This window comes from Schistocerca americana, chromosome X (assembly GCF_021461395.2).
Source record: "Schistocerca americana isolate TAMUIC-IGC-003095 chromosome X, iqSchAmer2.1, whole genome shotgun sequence".
NCBI lineage: Eukaryota > Metazoa > Arthropoda > Insecta > Orthoptera > Acrididae > Schistocerca > Schistocerca americana.
In genome coordinates this window covers 115,229,501-115,250,292 of record NC_060130.1, presented here as the reverse complement: position 1 = coordinate 115,250,292, position 20,792 = coordinate 115,229,501, and the positions used below count along the sequence as shown (strand labels likewise).

Genomic DNA, 20,792 nt, shown 5'->3' with positions numbered 1-20,792 from the left:
TTAAAGCTACTGACTTCTTCATTCTTGGTCTTCAGTGCTATTTTTACAACATTACTCGGAGTATATTTTGCAACCATCCCCCTAATATTGTCAAAATCATGTCAGATTCTATGCTGATCCCCATATTACTCTAGATCCCTCAATGGCAAGACTTATTTTATCAAAACTGAGCTACCTGTGAGAAGACTCATATATCAGCTGATCAGCAACCACTTTTGTATATCCTGTGTCAACATTGTGATCATTCAATTGTTATTAACAATGAACAGACTCAGGCAGTGATTAAAATGGCAACAGAACGACAAAACTGTTACTCAACATGTCAGCTTCACCAGACTGTAACTTCAGATCGTCCTCCCTGCACCCATTACCCAGGACTTGTCAGGTGAGAACTTATTCTACACCATGTGCTTATTTCATATCACCTATATGGCTTCAATTCATCCAAATCACTTTTGTTATTATCAATGACCCTGTTGGCTAGTGTCTTTAAGACATTCGTGCTTCTATCACCTCCTCACCACTTCACATTTATTTATTTTTAATTGTCACATATCTTCTACATTTTGCATCTCCTTTTGCTATCTTCTTTTTCTTCCAGTTTTTTCTTATTCAGTCATTCCATTGCTGCAATCTTAGTGTCATCCATGCTTCAAGACAAGGTACTAGTGACAGACTAAGAAGCATTCACAGAAGATTGCCAGAATCTGAAGAGTTTTTGAAATGCAGTGGTCTGCCATAATAACTTGTACTTCAAGTCTGCTAAAACTCAAAATATAATAGCAGTGGAATTCTTGGAACAAATCTAAGTGTTCTACAGAATGTCAGGATGCATGGAACTTGAGGCGATGAATTTGTAGTGGTAAGTAGGGGACAAAATTTCTCTGCTGAGAACCAGCCAAGTGTGTAAAATCATTTGAACAAAGTTAACTAGCAGAGTACATTAAAAACTGAAATTGGATACTTCTACTAGATACCATACTCATCTGCAGAAATAACTGAAAATTTCATAGAAAATCTGAGTGCCCCAGTCTACATTTCTCACTCAGGCTATAATACTGCAACAGACTTTAACTATACTGCAATACAGTGAGAATATTACAATTTCATAAAACCTCCCTTAAACACTAATATAAGAACATACTTTAAAAACTACTCAGAACAGGTAGTTCAAAGACTAACTCAAAAGTTTTTTTATGATGAACAGACTTTTCAATGAGGATATTGACATAAAGACTAGGATAAATGATAATGGTACAATTACAGTAACAGTGATCAGTGGGTTATGAAGTGCTCCAAAGACAAATAGTAGCCTGCACAAACAAGTGGCAACATCATTTCTAAAATAGGAGATAGATGCTCTTAAAACTGGCACAGAATATTCAAGTGAATTTTGTGGCACATGCTAAAGAAACTAGTTGAGCAAACTCTATAAATATATATATCTAGCAAAAGGCTTAAGGATGTTGAAACCTTCATCATGGTACACAAAAAATGTAAGAGGGCAAGAAACAATGCCCACTTCACAATGGTCCTGATGTGGAATGTAGAACTGAAGTTAGGCAACTGATAATTTAAACAAAAAATGATGGATCCTCAGAAGGGCAATTGCAAAAATTACTCAGAATGGTGCATTAGGCACATTCTGCACCCCACCACAACAGTACAACATGCAGAGAAGGATGAAGTCATGAAGAAAGATGCAGCCACTGCCCCTGTACTATACACCAGCACACTATCAGGAAGAATTGGGTGCATATTGAAAAAGGACAGAGTAAGAACTGTCTTCTGCTTTCCCAATAAAACAAGGGCATTACTGGGAAGTATTGAGGTGATCTCGGTTTAAGGAAGGCTAGTGTATATCAGATTATGTGCCAATTTGCAAGACATATATTGGACAAACAATGAACACCATCAAAGATCGATGCAGAGAACGCCAGTGGCACACTTGACTAATCCATCCCATCAAGCCGGTAGTCACAGAGCACTGTTTGTCTGAGACTCATCAGATGGAATACTGGGACAGAGTCGTCAGAGAGTCCATCAAAATATGCATCAGGAAATATCTCATCAACCGTGACTGTGGCTACTACCTCAGCAAGGCTTGGGAAGCAGCATTGGGTCTAATTAAGAAGACACTCAACAAACACTATGTTCCGGCGGTCAGGACAGATGGATTAACTACACCCACACTACCGCAACAAGGGGCGCCCTGCTAGGCGTTGCCAGCCACATATGTCAAAATGACTGCCTGCTCTGCTGCTGATGAGTCCTTGGGCATAGATAACATACAGAATGGCTTGTGGGGGCACGGGATATAAGTTGGCCATACACCCCAGGAGAGCAGTTTGTCAACACACCTGACGATGGCAACAAGTATTATCGTCAAAATATTGTGCCCATTGGACACTTCAAAACAGTTGTACACCTGTAGACTGTTTGATCGACAAGTACACCAGGAGAAATGAAAGACTCACAAACCAAAATGTTCAACAACTTTTGTAAAAATTCTGTTGAAGGATCACCCCAAAATGGCTGTTGTCGGCACAAGACACAGTGTTCAGACACATGTTAATGTTGTAGAGGCTAAAACTGTAACAGCTGTATGAAAGTTGAAATACTGATTTTCACTTTCAAATGGGTCATCACAAAGTAAAATAAAAGAATTTGATTGTAATGACTCTACAAAGAGGAGTAATGTTGATATCATATTGCCTAGGAAAAAGGCTGATACTGTTAAAATTCAACAATACCCCATGTTTTGAAAGACTTACTGTGAGGTTTTGCACAGAAATTTGAAGTATCTTATCTCCACTTTTGTTTTAACTGAGATTCCTTGAGCAGAAAACTGCCTCCAGTCTTTGGAGGAGAGCACAGGTTTTAACTACCCACAGAAATGGCAACAGAACTAATCCACAGGAAATGCTATACCCCTAACATCTTTCTGTAGTAGATCTGTAGAATGTATTGTGTCCAAATGTAATAACACATCTGAAACAAAATGATCTTCTGCATAAGCTTACAAAAAGGCTATTTATGCAAAACCCAATTTGTACTCTTTGTACCCTAAAGTACTCTTTAAGGGGTATTTGGGTAGTTCCATGGTCTCGTGATATTCAAAAAGCATTGGGTTCAATATTGCTGTGATTTAAGCTAACGGAAAAGTGCTAATATGGAATATGCAGCCTTTTTTGTGAATGGGTTGAGACCTTTTTGACATGCAGAACACAGCATATTATCCTGGAGATGGGAGGATCCACAAACACAGAGGTAATATTGGATGATCCCAAGAAATAGAGATAGTGCTACAATATCTGCAACTATATGTGTACATACTCTGAAATCTATCTTATAGTGTGTGTGAACGGGTACCATATGACACTATAATAACCTTGTCTACCTATCTTGTTCCATTTGTGAAAGTGCATCAGGAGAGCAACAGTCAGTGTCTCTGTATAATTCAAATTTCTATGATTTTACTGCTATGCACATTTTGTGACAAATTTTTTAGAGTAATAAATATGTTGCTTGAAGTATTTAACAGAAGTATTATGTGAAAAAAGGCAGTAATATGCAATCAGATCATGATAAGACACAACTTGATGGAAAGACTGGAAACTTGCTGTAAATGTATATAAATTACAGTTTGTGAATCATAGAAAGCTAGAGATACCAAACAAAAGCCTGTGTAACAGTGTATGGGAAAATTCAGTGGAATAATCAAAATGTACATCATCGGTGAAGTAATTGACAGACTTCAATTCATTGGTAGGATCCTGAAAACTACAGTTTGTGCAAAAAACAGATTACTTGCATGACCTATCCTGCCACAGTGTTCAAGTGTATGAGATCCATATTATGTCTAATAGGGAACATCAAGCATTCATAAAGAAGGGCCAGTGCAGATAGTCATAGGCTTGCTTGACTTGCATAAATTCAGAAAAATTTGAGCAGGAGGAAAGATTCCTAAAAGCCCATAAAAACTAGACTAATACCAATTTGCAGCTCTGTCCCTGTAAGGAAAGGGAAGAAACTTCAATATATGGGAAAAACTGTAGAAAGGCCTTTCCACTTTACATTTATTTGGAGCACAGCCAGTTCGAGAACATTTTTCCACATCATTTGGTGCCCCCTCCCCCCCCCCCCCCCCTCCATCTCTCACTCTCTCTTTGATATACTTCATCTGTGTCAGTTTTCACTTCTAATTATGACACACCCTGAATAATATAAATCTTGCACTTGTGTACTTCTCTGCTTGGCATCAAAAGTGGCTGCTTGTGTTTATTGGGCCTTAAGCTGGCCCTTGTTTGGCTAGTATAATTACAAATCTAGAATTTTGTTTATTTATTTTTATTTGTTTATTCATTTATTTTAACTCCACTGTATCCAGGTAATGAATAATTTTCTAGGATGCAGGAAGAGAGAAAGAGAAAGAGAAAGAGAGAGAGAGAGAGAGAGAGAGAGAGAGAGAGAGAGAGACAGAAGCACAAATGATTGCAGTAATTGTTATAATTTACATCAAGACATAGAAAATACAATGTAATAAACTATTTAGTCATAACATAACAGCAGTTTTTTTTCATTGTGTTTACAATGAGCAAATAGAATGGACAACAGATACGGTACTTAAGGGAAATTGAAGGCTTCGCAAAATAAAGGATAAACAATGTTCATAAATATCTACTGATGACTACCAGCTACCACTAATTTACATATGTGTTAAAATTAGTGAATTGCAATCAAAAGTATACCAGCATCAGATTGTTCAAATTTAACACAGGCATTTGGAATACAAAGACCCTGTGGATTAAGTTAATGTAGGTAGAACAGAATTGCCAGGTATATAAATTACAGATATTATTATTGTTGGTTACAATATTCATCCAGGGTACATATGGGGTTTTCTATGATTGACTACTTAAACTGTTGTTTGAATTTTAAAAGTTTGTTCACAACAGATTTAATTTGAGGAAGGAGCAACTGATCAGTTTCTTTTGCTTGTATAATGCACCACTTCCTATAGCACATTAAGGTTTTTAGTTAACACTGTACATCAAGATTTCTCCTTGTATTGTGGCTGTGTTATTTGATATATACAGGATCTCATTCTTACAAATAAAACACATCAATGAGCAAATGTATTTAGGGATATTATTAGCAGAATTCCTAATTTTCTAAAGAGGTTTCTTTGTGAATGTCTGGGATGAACCCTGCACATGACTCTCATCACACATTTTTGGGAGGTGAAAACCCTTGTTACTTTTGTTTGGTTCCACCAGTATATAATTCTGTAATCTGACAGTGAATGGAAGCAGAAATAGTGTGCAGTTTTGACAGGATAAATATTCCAGCCAGAAATAATTATATGGACAGAATAACGGGCCGAACTTAGATTTTTTCTACGTGAAGACTATGATCAATCCACTACGATTATTCTCAGAATAAGAATTGAGATGAATCCACAGTTTTTAGGTCTTGACAATTACATATAACATTTACCTGGTACCTGCTGCATTCTCTTAGTAGCAGTGAAATGAGTAAACTGTATTTTGTTGCATTTAGTGAGAATCTATTTGAAGCAACTCACTTTTTAATGCCATTAAGGGGAATGTTTGCAGTTTCCTTAAGATTGTTTTGGGTATTTTGTTAGTAATAATAATTGTATCATCAGCGAAAGTGTAAAATGAATCTCAGAGATGGCACACATCATGAGATCATTAATAAAGATGAAGTATAATAGGGGACAAAGCTCAGGGTCATGTGACACTTCTCAGTTAATAGGATCCCACTTAGACGATACACATATTCCATGTGCAATGGTTCAACAAGACGTTTTGCTTTCTGTCATTAGATACGGTTTAATCAACATTCTGGCTATCTCACTTAACTTGTAATACTCTGTCTTCCTTGTAAGACTCTCACTGTTGATTCAATCAGAAGCCTTGGATAGATGACAAAGGGTTTCAGGATTCCAACACCAGACATTCTTCTATTAATGGATTATTAAAATAGGCTGATAAATGAGAATATTACTTGTTTAGTTGATACACCCTGCTGGTAACCAACATGGCTTTAATTCAGTGAATTGTAGTTTTTGAAGTGTTTCCCTAAAATTTTATGAATTGGTTTCTCTGAATTTTAAAAAAGCATGCTAGAAGGTAGACTGGATGGTACACAGTCATCTATTTCAAAAATATGTTTGACAGAAGCATACTAATGTCTATTTAGGATAATTCCTTATTGCAATGAATTGTGAAAAATACAACACAGTATCTCATTTATAGTATAGTAACAGTACACAAGAATTTTAATAGCTATTTCATTCACTCCAGAGAGTTGACTGCCATTCTTTCATTCATCTTGGGCAAATAACCTCTTGTGATGTAAGCTTACAAAGAGTTTTCTCCCCATTTTCACTTCTGGTTTCAGTTCTTTCATCTCTCAGAAGAAACTTGATTAGAAGCTGTTAGATCATTACATTCTTACAAAGTGGTCTATACAAAACATTTAATCTTTTGGTGTCTACAACTATCTGGTCTGACATTAACCATTTTACAGTCTCCAACCTTGGAGAGAAGAGTGCCATATGACACTCTCCCACCAATTTTATTTTCTTGTAGATTCATATGTTCCTCTGCATTTCTGAAATTCATTATTTATGGCTTAAGCTATTTCTACACACTTTTGAAAGAAACACGCATACTACTTAAGAAGGAACAAAACTGCATGCAGTTCATATCATAAGCTACTAACTTATGATGTCCAAACATTATGTTGAAGATAATAATTTCTTGAGGCTGGAGATAGTTGGTAAAGTTATTTTCTTTTAGAAAGTGGTGCTGGTTATTTTAAAAACTAACTGCTAGTACTAATTCTTACCTGCTCTGAGTATTGCGATGTATGAGATTGTGTACTCAAGACAGCGATCCATTAAAATTCCCACAACAGTGTTCTTTTTCACTCCCATATGACGTAGTCTTACAGATAGAAAATAAGTTAATCTGTCAAGTTCTTCATATGTGATCTGCAATAATCATAAACTACATTTTAATTAATGTTTAAAGTGAGTTTTATTTTTTAATAGGCTGATGAGAAAGATAACTGAATTGAGGATATTATATCACAAGCAGACTTAGAATATATTGTTCCTGAAACTATTCATACATCTTTAAAACATGACAGTATGGAGCTGCATGTTAATTTTCTCATAACTCATGTAACGTATTAGTCATTTAATTGTTCATCATAAAGATTTTATGTTTCCTTTGCTGTCATGTGAACACACCATAAATACAGAACATGGCCTTCTCATATGTCAATGCTGCTGTAGCACAGAGAGTTTTTGATTTGAAGTGACAGGGAACGTGTGACTGACATGATGAGGGTCAAACAGTAGTACAAAAGGAAGTAAATGTGAGGAAGCTGACCTTTTGCTACATCCACTATCCCTATTTATCCCTTCTTCTCTCGCACACCCAGCTACTGTTCCACCCACATCTCCATCCTATCTCTTTACATATGCAAATCAGTATATTATCATTTACTGTGTATGGTAATTTTTCATATACACTTCGTGGCAAAGAAAATGAAGCACACAGAATGGGAGGAGGAAACGAAATGGAGTTTCATAGGTTGAGAGGATATGTGATGCTATTGCAGTGATTACAAAATTGAGCCAAAATGACAAAGAACTTTGTTGTATAAGCTCACTCATCAGTATGACATTGCTCCCCCTCTGGCCTGGATGCATGTACTGATTCCACTGAGAAGGGTTTCATAAAGCTGTTGTATCCTCTCTTGCTGCAAGCTGGCCCACAACTGTTGCAATTGGTCCTCGATATCCTGCGTACTGGCACTGGGATGGAGTTCATGTCTGAACTTGTCCCACACTTTTTGTGGGGGACAGATTTGGGGATCTTGCTGCCTACAGGAGTTCCTCAACATCGTACAGTCAGTTCATAAAGATATGTGTCATATGTGAACTAGCATTGTCCTGTTGAAACATGGCCTCATGATACTGTCACATGAGAGGTTAAAAATGAGGACACAGGATGACTGCAATGTACCATTGTGCCATCAGGGGTATGCTCAATCACTACTAGCAATGACCTGAAGTCATACACAACGGCTCCTCGCAGTATGCTGTCTTGTCAAAAACACGGAAAGAATGGGAATTTTGCCCAGGTTGCCGCCACACTCGTCGATGACTGTCACCTAGGGTAGGGCAGAACTGCAATTTGTCGCTGAATACAATGTGACACCATTCGTCAGCAGTCCGTACTTCCCAGTCACAGCACCACTCCAAACACAATAATTTGTGTTGTAGTGTTAACAGCAGGTCTCACACGGGGTGGTAATTCCCTACTCAGGCTGCTGCTGGTCTCAGACCAATGGTTGCAGGATGACACAGAATGTTGCAGGGACTCAATTACTTGCTCTCGGATGGTAGGTACAGGTTTGAAGATATTACAGCATGTTTGGTGCACAACACGATCCTCCCTTGTGGTAGTCAGTTGTGGTCAAACAGCACTTTGAAGATAAGTACAGCTGCCCTCACACTTTTGTGCAGTCCAGCATTGGATCACTGTCACATCTAGATGCCCCACAAACCTAGATACTGTGAAATTTGACTATCTGGCCAAATGTAGATGCATAATGACGACTCCTTTCAAACTCTGTCAGGTGCTGACAACACTGTCTTACTCGAGTATGCAGCATCTCCACACCATTCACAGTGATCATTCGACATCTGACACGGTTGACGCCTCCTGGTAACAAACTAAACATGAACAATATGGTCACTCTGGTGGCCACTCTACGTGTCTTTGAGAACTGCAACATAAAGCTTTGTGTCGTGCAGTTATCAAGGATACATGAGTGGACGTTCATCTCTGAAAGCCCGTATCAATGATGTTTCGTTGAATGGTTCGCACGCTGACACATGTTGGTGGCCCAGCATTGAAATCTGCAGCAGTTTGCAGAAGAGTTGCACTTCTGTCATGTTGAATGATTCTCTTCAGTCACCATTGGTCCCGTTCTTGCAGGATCTTTTTCCAGTCACAGGGTTGTCAGAGATTTCATGCTTCACCAGATTCCTGATATTCATGGTACACTCATGAAATCGTAAAATACCCACTTCATGCTACATCGGAGATGTTGTGTCCCATCTCTCATGTGCTGACTATAACACCACAATCAAACACACTTAAATCTTGATAACTTGCCATTGCAGCAGCAATAACTGATCTAACAACTGCGCCGACTGCAGCACCATATTCTGCCTGTTTACAAATCTCTGTATTTGAATATGCATGCCTATACCAGTTTCTTTGGCACTTCAGTGTCTATAGTCAACTCAATTTAGTACCTCTTCAGTAGTTATCCAATGTACTCTTATAATTTTCAGCATTACTTTGTAGCATCTAATTTCAGAAGCTTCTACACTCTTTTTATCTGTAGTATTTATTAACTACATTTCACATTTGTAGAAGTCTCCATTTCAGACTAATACTTCTAGAAATGATGTCCTAATACTTACATGTATATTAGAAGTTAAAATATTTCTCTTTTTCAGAAACAATTTTCTTGCTATTGTCAGTCTGCATTTTGTGGCTATCTTTTCTGTTTCTGCCACTGTCTATTTTGCTACACAAATAACAAAAACATCTACTATGTTTACTGTCTCATTTTTTAATCTAATTCTCTCAGCACCACCAGATTTAGTTAGATAATAATCTGTTAGTCTTGTTTTATATATATTGACATCCATTTTAGAACCTTTTTTCAAAACCGTATTTTTTCATCAAAAACCTCAAAGTTTTTATTTCTTTTCCCTGAACTTTAATCCACTTCTAAAATTTCTCTTTGGTTTCCTTTACTGCTTGTTCAATGTAGAAACTGAATATCAAAAGGGACAGGCTACTACTGCTTCCCTTTCGTGTTTTTTGACTCTCATATCTGCAGTTTGGTGCCTGTAAAAATTGTAGATAACCCTTGTTTTATTGATGTGTGTTTTCCAGTCAATATTGTTAGAAATTCTCTCTAAATCTAAAAGTACAACAAATGGAGATTTGCCTCTCTTCATCTACCTACTGAGATAAGTCAAGGAGACAGTATAGTTTTACATTTTCATACATTTCTCCAAAATTCAAATTGATCTTCCCTGTGGTAGTCAGTTTATATTCTTCTGTAAATACTTCATGCCAGTATTTTGCAACTATGATTTATTAAACTGATGGCTCAGTAATAGCCACACTTGTCAGTACCTGTCTTCTTTGGAACTAAGGTAATAACATTATTCTTGAAGTCTGAAGGTGTTTCCCTTATGCCATATTCTGTATGTTTGAATGCCAGATGAATAGTTTTGCCATCATTGTTCTCCCAAGGATATCAAAAATTCTGAGGGAATGTCATCTACTCCAGGCACCTTGTTGCAATTTAGGTCCTTCAGTGCTCTGCTAAATTCTTCTCATCGTATCATGTCTCCCATCTTACCTTCATCTAATCCATTTTACTTTTCCACAGTATTGCCTTAAAGTTTGTTTCCTTTCTGTAGCCATTCTATACAGGGTGTTACAAAAAGGTACGGCCAAACTTTCATGAAACATTCCTCACACACAAAGAAATAAAATATGTTATGCGGACATGTGTCCGGAAACGCTTACTTTCCATGTTAGAGCTCATTTTATTACTTCTCTTCAAATCACATTAATCATGGAATGGAAACACACAGCAACAGAACGTACCAGTGTGACTTCAAACACTTTGTTACAGGAAATGTTCAAAATGTCCTCCGTTAGCGAGGATACATGCATCCACACTCCGTCGCATGGAATCCCTGATGCGCTGATGCAGCCCTGGAGAATGGCGTATTGTATCACAGCTGTCCACAATACGAGCACAAAGGGTCTCTACATTTGGTACCGGGGTTGCGTAGACAAGAGCTTTCAAATGCCCCCATAAATGAAAGTCAAGAGGGTTGAGGTCAGGAGAGCGTGGAGGATATGGAATTGGTCCGCCTCTACCAATCCATCGGTCACCAAATCTGTTGTTGAGAAGTGTATGAACACTTTGACTGAAATGCGCAGGAGCTCCATCGTGCATGAATCACATGTTGTGTGGTACTTGAAAGGCACATGTTCTAGCAGCACAGGTAGAGTATCCCGTATGAAATCATGATAACGTGCTCCATTGAGCGTAGGTGGAAGAACATGGGGCCCAATCAAATCATGACCAACAATGCCTGCCCAAAAGTTCACAGAAAATCTGTGTGGATTACATGATTGCACAATTGCGTGCGGATTCTCGTCAGCCCACACATGTTGATCGTGAAAATTTACAATTTGATCACGTTGGACTGAAGCCTCATCCACAAGGAGAATACTTGCACTGAAATGAGGATTTACACATTGTTGGATGAACCATTCACAGAAGTGTACCCATGGAGGTCAATCAGCTGCTGATAGTGCCTGCACATGCTGTACATGGTACGGAAACAACTGGTTCTCCCGTAGCACTCTCTATACAGTGACGTGGTCAACGTTACCTTGTACAGCAGCAACTTCTCTGACGCTGACATTAGAGTTATTGTCAACTGCACAAAGAATTGCCTCGTCCATTGCAGGTGTCTTTGTCGTTGTAGGTCTTCCCCAGTCGCGAATTATAGGCTGGAATGTTCCGTGCTCCCTAAGATGCCTATCATTTGCTTCGAACGTCTTCCTGTCAGAACACCTTCATTCTGGAAATCTGTCTCGATACAAACGTACCGCGCCATGGCTATTTCCCTGTGCTAATCCATACATCAAATGGGCATCTGCCAACTCCGCATTTGTAAACATTGCACTGACTGCAAAACCATGTTCGTGATGAACACTAACCTGTTGATGCTACATACTGATGTGCTTGATGCTAGTACTGTAGAGCAATGAGTCGCACGTCAACACAAGCACCGAAGTCAACATTACCTTCCTTCAATTGGGCCAACTGGCGGTGAATCGAGGAAGTACAGTACATACAGACGAAACTAAAATGAGCTCTAACAAGGAAATTAAGCATTTCCAGACACATGTCCACATAACATCTTTTCTTTATTTGTGTGTGTGGAATGTTTGCTGAAAGTTTGGCTGTACCTTTTTGTAACACCCTGTATATTTCTTCCACTTTTCAGCCTTCACTTCTTTGCTTAGTACAGGCTTACCATATGAGTTCTTGCTATTCATGCAGTTGTTTCTTTTATCCCCAAAGGTTCGTTTAATTTCCTACAGGTGGTATCTACTTTTTCCATGGTTATGCTTGCTTCCACAGCTTTGGATTCCCCCTCTACACTTTCCTGCTTTGCCATTTTACACTTATTGCCATCTCATTTTAAGATGTCTGTATTCCATTTCACCTGATTCATTTGCTGTTTCTTTATGTTTTCACCTTTTGTTAATTAAATTCAATATCTCATGCATTATACAAGGATTTCTATTGCATGTTGTCTTTTTGTCTATTTGGTGCTTAGCCATCTTCACTATTTCATTTCTAAAAGCTACTCATTCATTTTCTATTTTATTTATTCCTTCAGTTTCAACCAGTCACTAGCTAATACATCCCTAGAAACACTGAACAACCATTGAATCTTTCACTTTATCTAGGTCTCATCTCTTAAATCCTTCTGCCATTTCTTCCTTCCTTACTTGTTGTGGGGGTTCTTGAACTGTTGCCACATTTCACATCTCTGTTGCCAAATACCTCGATCTCACCATTCATCTTCATGCTCTTCCATTCCTCCTCTCTCCATCACTTCTTGGATACCACTTAGCCTCACTTTCCATGGTCTTCCTCTTCTTTTCCTTCCAGGAGATTGTCATGATATTACTGTCTTGGGCCATTCATCTTCACCCATTCTTTTGACATACCCAAACCATCCTAGCTGTCTTTCTTCTATTTTATCCATAATACAGTAAAGAGCCTGTGTCCTTTCTCTTATTTCCTCATTTCTTATGTGATCAAGTCCGGACATTTTACAGTTTCATGTCAAGTGATCCATTTCTAACACTAAGTCTTTTTTCATTTCTTTTTGTGAGTTCCCATAGGCTGTTACTGGGTCCACGATGGATTTGTATAAATGAATTTTAACTTTTAAACTCATTTTTGAGAACTGAAGTACAAAGTTTAATTTTTGGATAGCCGCCCTACCCTGCCTGATTCACTGTTAGATATCTCTGTCACATCTTCCACCATGTCATAGGATACTACACAGATACTTAAACTCTTTAACACTTCAATAAGATGTCTGACAATGTCCAGGTTATTTCCCTCTTTTTTGCAACATCTATCTTCTCAAAATTAATTTTTAAACCCTACTTTTTATACTCTTCCAACAACTTCCTGAACATGTAAGATATACCCTCTTCATCATTTGCTGCAATGATCTGATCATCAGCATAGAAAAGTATGTACATATACTGGTTCCCTACTTCAATCCCCATTCCGATGTGCTTTTTATACTTTAATGACACATTCTGCCAACTTGTAGAGGTTTATGATGCTTCTTACATAAAGTTTTGGCAGTTCCCCTGAACGTAGCACCTCAAACAATAGCTTTAGTGGCACTGTGTCATATTCTTTCTCAAGATCTATGAAAACCAAATGACTGCTTAGATTCCTTGCCAATCTCTTCTCCATGATCTATCTTAGGGTAAAGATGTTATCTGTACATGACAAGGCACTGCAGTCTGGAGCTGTGCGACAGCTATGGTCGCAGGTTCAAATCCTGCCTTGGGCATGGATGTTTGTGATGTCCTTAGGTTAGTTAGGTTTAAGTAGTTCTAAGTTCTAGGGGACTGATGACCTCAGAAGTTAAGTCCCATAGTGCTTAGAGCCATTTGAACTGTACGTGACATGTCTCTTCTGAAGCCACTTCGTTCTTATGCTTCATTTACAAACTTTTCCATTCTTAATTTTAAATTCCTCCCTTACAGACTGATAATTGTACTTGTGACACTTATGCCACAATAATGATGTGACTTACCAAACGAAAGTGCTGGCAGGTCGATAGACACACAAACAAACACAAACATACACATGAAATTCAAGCTTTCGCAACAAACTGTTGTGTTTTTAGATATATTTTTCCCACGTGGAATGTTTCCCTCTATTATATTTATGCCACAATAACTACTACATACTTTCTTGCTTCCTTTTATATGTATGTGGCTTAAATATGTTAGGTTCCACTCTGCTGGAATTTCCTACCCATCCCACATACATTTATTAAACAACTTCTTAGATAGTCATACAGAATGGTTGGGTCACACCTCACTAATTCTATAGGTACAGTTCGATGCCCTGGTGATTTCTCAATTTTTGTATTCTTTGTTATTAATAACAGTTCACCCATATCCCTATTTTCTCATTCACTATTGGACCTACCTCTATGTTACTCATAGTAAATTTTGTGTTGATAACTCTGTACTTGCTTTAGCAGATGTCCTGCTCTTCCTGCCGCCACACTTCACTAATTCCCACTATATCCAATTTCAACCTGTCCACTTCTCTTTTCAGTCTGTCTAGCTTACCTGCACGATTAAGAACTTAAGTTTCCACACACTGACCCAAAGCGACAATTTCTTTTTTTAATGACAACCTCCACCTACGTAGTCTACACTGAACTACTAGGACTTTTTACCTCCAGACTATTTAGCCCAAAAGGATGTGATCATTATTAAACCATGCAGAACTACATGCCCTTATGAAATATAACAGCTGTAGTTTCACCTTGCTTTCAGATGTCTGCTGTATGAACATAATAACATGTTGGCTAATGTTACAAGGCTATATCAAGTTTTTGCTATCAACTACTGAATAGGCTTCAGGAATCCTATGTAAGTCTAGACTCTCCATAGATATCGCTCTGATCTGGTTGCACCTATGGTACAGCTATTTGTATAGTGAACCATGTAAGAAACTCCACTGCAGATAGGTCTATGGTTTGTGCAGGGACAAAGTTACTGCCAAAACAAAAAGGTGCTGAATTTTAACTAATACCTTATTCAAAAGCTTTGAAATAGTAAGTTGAAACCATATGTGGCCTACAAGATATGCAGGTTTTGACAATGCAGCTTGCAGATGTTAAAATGTTGTGTTGGGCTATGTTATGCGCATCGGAAGGCACAGCCACATTAGGTATTTGTGGGTACCACAGCCATACTCAGTGGTGTCCAAAGGCTGTCACAACCCAGGGCAACAATCTGAAACCTGTCTACTGTGGACTACACAGGTTCTAGCTTTTTCTGGACACGTGCCAACACCCCCAGCATCTGCACACAGTGAGCACATTATCTATCGGTATTTACAGTAACAAGAAAGAAAGTATTAACCCAAACAATGTCACAGCTACCAAAGACTGCAGGGAGACAGCTATAAAAAGAGATCACACTAAAAGTCTGTGGCAGTGCTTGGAGAATTTAGCAACACTATTGAAATTTCAAACTACAGAGAATGAAATTGTGAAAACAAACTTTGTCACAGCATCTTTTAGGTGTTGTTGAAAACTAAACTTTTTGACAAAAGCAAAAATGCACACACTGACTACTGTACCACACTGTACACAGATGGACAATCAAGTGAGAGTAACTGCATTCAGCTCTATCATGTTCAAACGGAACAAAAACAGCTCTAACTTCCTTATTAATAATGTAAATAATTCCAACTTTTCACGTAGTTCAAGTGATTCTTCCTTTGTACAATCATTTAAGAGTGTATTTTCTTTTCTTTTGCTTGTATAGTGGATTGCATGTCAAAGCAACAAGATATCTTTGGGTTATTGTTGAAGAAAGGGTGTGGGCTATTCAAGACCCTTTGATAGTTGCAGAACATGTATGGGTATGACCCCACTGAAAAGAGCAATGCACACAGGTGATTGTAGAAGTTTATAGAAGATGTAATCACCAACACGAAATGCCTAGTGGATGAGTTTATTAGTGCAGGTAGACTTGTCAAATCCCAATGTGCAAATAAATCATTATCACTATGTTAAGTAGCAATGTTGTGTAGAAGAAGAATCATTTAAACTAGGTATAGCACTGGAACAATGAACATCAGTTATCCAAGAGGTAGTGCAATGATGAGAGAGTAATTTCACGTAACCACATATAAAGGATAGACAAGCTACAGCCTGTATGGGCAGTATTTTTACTGGCATAAAATCTTTAGTTTTGCAAGTTACAATCCATACAGGCTATAGCTAAGCTACAGTTTATGGCCACTCAGTTTCTCTTTCAATCTGAGAAACCAGTATAATCACTATTTGAAACCCAGCTGTACCATGCCATGTTATTCAAAATATGAGCAGAGATAAACTTTTAAATTTGGACTCATGGACAAATAAATTGTTCTTGAGTAATTAACAATAGGATTAATGACACAAAACTGGTCCTTTGATGTATTGTTGTGCAAAATTTGCATTGAGATTTTAGGAAATTTAATGTACTACAGCTGGTCTGTAGTAAACAATTGGAATGAAATAATTGGGCAAGTACACATGATCATTTTATTATTATGTGTACAAGGGAGGCAACATGATACACTGAATGATCTTCAAAAGTATTATTATTGTCTTCTGTGTGGTGCATAAACTGAATTAAGAAATCATTCTGCCAAGGAAATGTAGTACATTTTAGTAAGTGTATTACGTTATGTCATGGAGAGAGACCATTTGTATTTTGCAGAGAAACTATTTGGCTAAAATCTGAAAATATGACTGACATAAAATATTCCTTTATATGAGATAATATTGTGCTACTTAGGAGACAGCTTACCTGTTGCCCATCGTGAGTTACTACAGCTATGTTATGAGGAGTTAATCTGGCTTGTTTAATAAATATTTCATGCAGGCAGCCCTGCTTGTCATAACCATCCATGTTGATAGAGTATGAGGAAGGGGTATACTGGGACATGTTGATATAGTTCTGTAAATAAACAATTACATAAAAATAGTAATATATACAACAGTCACACACAAGAATCATTAAAAAATTAAATATAATATGTCTGATCATAAATGTGAAATCCCCTAAGAACAACAACAAAATAAAGCTACACGATTAAAAATTTCCTAGACTAAATGTTATAATAATAATAATTATTCATTCTTTGATATATCTAAAATTGTAGGAACTTATCGCCTCCAGTTTGAAAGATGTTCAGTATGAGTGGTGACCATTTTTCAAAGGTTTGACTGGAATAATCGTAAATATTGTGTTCATCTATACCACACTAATGTAGGAGACATCATTGAGGGGACCACACTGTGGTTCAGGTCGAAAAAATAGACTTTCGGTTTTCATCATATTTCGATACATTAAGGTTTTATTTAAGTACTCTGAAAAGGATTTTGCTGAAAAATTTTTTTCGGGCATTTAAAGAGCATTTTCCTACCACGACATTGCACGTTAGTTTTTTTTTTTTTTTTTTTTTTTTTTTTTTTTTGCTCCTGAGTGTTTTGGCTATCCTTGGAATGCAAGGGTCGGTATTAGAGATGGGCAAACTGAAACACGTAACTGTTTCGAAACAAATGAAACAGTACAACGTCATGTTTCGATACGCTATTTCGAAACAGTGAAACAGTTTGTGTTTTGTAATCTAGTAAACCTAGACATTTTATCATCTTGAATGTCTACTGTATAGGTATGTCCATATAAACACAAATGAGGTGCGAGAGCGCTAATCATATCGCAGAAAGTATGAAACTATCACTTAGGCGTCTTGGCAGTTTTGTGTTTCATGCAGCAAATGCGCTGCTTTCGTGTCGTGTGACTTTCATACTTTTCAATTGGCTGAGGACAGCCATAGCTGAAGACAGAAGAACCACCACGAACGGAACTGGAGGTGGGAGCGAACTGCAAAAACAAGGGATATGCTACTGGGATTCCCACATTCCGCTAGTATGGGTAATATACCCATCCTGCTAATTTCCATGCACACAAAGGGAATCATTGTGGATAATAGGCAGAGTGACTATAGACGCACAAATAACGCCAAATAATTCGAATAAATAACAAAATATAACAGAAAAAATTTTGTCTTTCAAGGTGTTTCGAACCGTTACTGTAAATTCACCATGCTTCCCAGCCCTTCCCGTTCACCATTACACTAGCAGTGATATGTCAAACAGATTGCTTGCAATTATACCTACATTAAATTTATGTATATGTATAATAACTGTCACTCTACGCCTTTTTTTTTTTATTCAAAAGTTCTAGGCTTACTTGCGTTTCTTAATATGATTACTGTACTTGAACAGAGAAACGTATGTTATAAAAAAAGTGTAATTTAACTGAATGATTTTCACATATTTATTATTTTGAATGTGAATAGTATGCGTTGTTTTATTGTTTGGTTAGTGTTTATAAAGCAAATGTTACGCCATTTCGGAATAGGACAGTCATCTAGAAACGAAGCTTTATTTTCGGATATCTTAAGCTTCATGCTATTGCTTGTCAAAACGATTTCGACACTCTTGAAAGTGTTTCACGAAGTGGTATGTTGTGTTTCAGTACCTGTGCCGAGCCCGAATCTCGTCCGACACAGAGCGGAATGAAACATCACTGTTTCGATACAATCAGTCCGTTCCAAGCACAGGTGGACTGAAACAGCCTTATTTTGAAACAACGATACAGTTTCTGTGTCTGGCTCGAGATCGAATCTGGTCCGGATTTCCGAGACAGGGGCGGAATGAAACACCACTGTTTCGAAACAGTGAACCGCGGCCGTTCCGAAACACTGAAACAGTTCCACGTATCGATACGCTGTATCGAAACATAGAAACAGTGGCCAAGTCTAGTCGGTATTCTTTTGTTTCTGCTGTTTTTAAACAACACGCTTTCAAACACACGGTTAGTTTTGTTCAAGTGTGATTGCGAGTAGTTGTTATAGAAAACTTGCAGGTATACTATGGGCAGACAATTGGGAGAAATAAAGAGAATCTGGGAGCAATGAAGAGAGATGTTTGGGCCATATTCTTCCATAAGTACTCTACTGATGATAAGCCATGTCGGATTGTGTCCATCAGGAGAAAATTCGTGGTGCAAATACAGTAGGGCTCAGGCAACTTGAGAATCTTATTCTCACCAGCATTCTCTTCCTGCTGCTGTTATTACAGCAATTAAACCTATTTTCAGAGACTTGGCTCATCCTAACCTCCTAAGGAAATGTCTGCATGGGCAGACACAGATCCCAAATGAATGTTTCAACAGCATAATTTGAAACTGCCTTCCTAAAACTGTATTTGTAGGCATGCATACAATGAAACTAGGAGTTCCTGACTCTGTTATTACATTCAATTGTGGCAAAATTGGAAAGTGTTGGGTACTGAAAAAGCTGGTAATTAATCCTGGTAATAATATGATCACTGGGCTGCAACATTGCGATAAAATGAGGGTAGCTGATGCACACAGGTCTGTCTCTAATATGGCCAAGAAACCAAGACAAACATCCAGGAAGGTGAGAAAGAAGCTGGAAGACCTGCTAGAGGCCAAAGAAGGGCCATCATATGCGGCAGGACAGTTTTAATTAACTGTAAGTAACAAATTTCAAAAGTTTTTTCTTTAAAGTCGATTTCCCACAAACTAAAATGTTCAGTACATATGCCCCATTATATCAGAAACTATCATAGATAAATGTATGAAATTTTCAGGGACTTTGCATAACATAAAAAGCCACCTCTGGTACTACATTCATTAATATTCCCCCATTAGGAAGTTCACAAAAAATATTTTCTGCAGAAAAAACTAAATATTGTTTACTAGTAAATTTAAAAAAGTATTTCTCAAAAACTATAAAATGGATAAAGTAGATTTTAGTACAGTTGACTCTGTTAGCATCATGTAACATACAGTAATAACATTAAGGTCCTGCATCAAATAGTTTTTTTCAGAAATGGGTCAAGTACTTGCCTAAATTAACGTGGGTTAGATAGGCAGGGTGTCGTCCCCTTAAAGGCGCAGAGTGGGAAAAATGGCATTAAATTCAGTTCTTAAACATTACTGGTTTTTCCCTTATTCGCGAGTAAAATCACGCCAATAAGAGAAAATTGCGTAAATTCCGAATTTAATGTCCAGGGTACAAACTAATTGTAATACTCTATTCAACGCTTTGTTACCTTTCGTTTGATGCATATGAATTTTCATGTGCAGTTATCTGCTGTGTCGATACTTTGGTGATTTATCGAAAATTTGCAGGTGGCACAGATAATGTAATGTGTCTAAAATCGACAGTGTTGACCAATGTCTGGTAGGACAGTGTCGCTTTGGACGCGATAATTGTTTTCCCTCCACGGCCGTTTCTACCATTAGGCAAGGCTATGCGGCTGCCTAGGGCGGCAAAATTTTAGTGGCGGCAAAGGGAGGAAAAAATTAATTTCAAATCAAATAGCGAAAAGATCGGGCAAACGAGGTGAAAAAACGAAAAAGTGGAAAAATTAAAACACCAAATTGTTTTCAAAACCATACAGAACAGTTTCTCAATAAGTCTTTGATGAAAGTGAACGCATTGCGTCTACATATCTCAAAACTAAAACAGCCGCCAGTTAGTACGAAACGGCAACAAACATGACCTTGATTCATCTCTGTCTTGCGCTTGAGCGGGGCAAGTGCGCTGCCGTCATGTTGCGATTTGATACCATGCCTCCCTCAGTGCTTTTTTATGCAGACCATTTGTCAAGCGTCTGATGTATTGAGTGCTTCTGTTGATATTTTTAGTTTTACTATTATTTCCTGTAGATAATCTATCATGTATTCACAAGCTAGGTT

General features: G+C 37.7%; 1 protein-coding gene across 3 annotated transcripts in view; it reads right to left on the bottom strand.

Annotated features, from left to right (window-relative positions):
- The window catches only part of LOC124555577 (linear gramicidin synthase subunit D-like), a 417,445-nt gene that overhangs the window by 160,816 nt on the left and 235,837 nt on the right, over positions 1-20,792 (bottom strand). For all 3 annotated transcript variants that reach the window (XM_047129541.1, XM_047129539.1, XM_047129540.1), the window contains 2 exons: positions 16,803-16,952; positions 6,880-7,024 (listed from right to left, as the gene is read on the bottom strand). In XM_047129541.1, coding sequence (XP_046985497.1) covers positions 6,880-7,024; positions 16,803-16,940 — 283 coding nt within the window. In that variant the 5' untranslated portion in view covers positions 16,941-16,952. The remainder of the gene's footprint in view (positions 1-6,879; positions 7,025-16,802; positions 16,953-20,792) is intronic.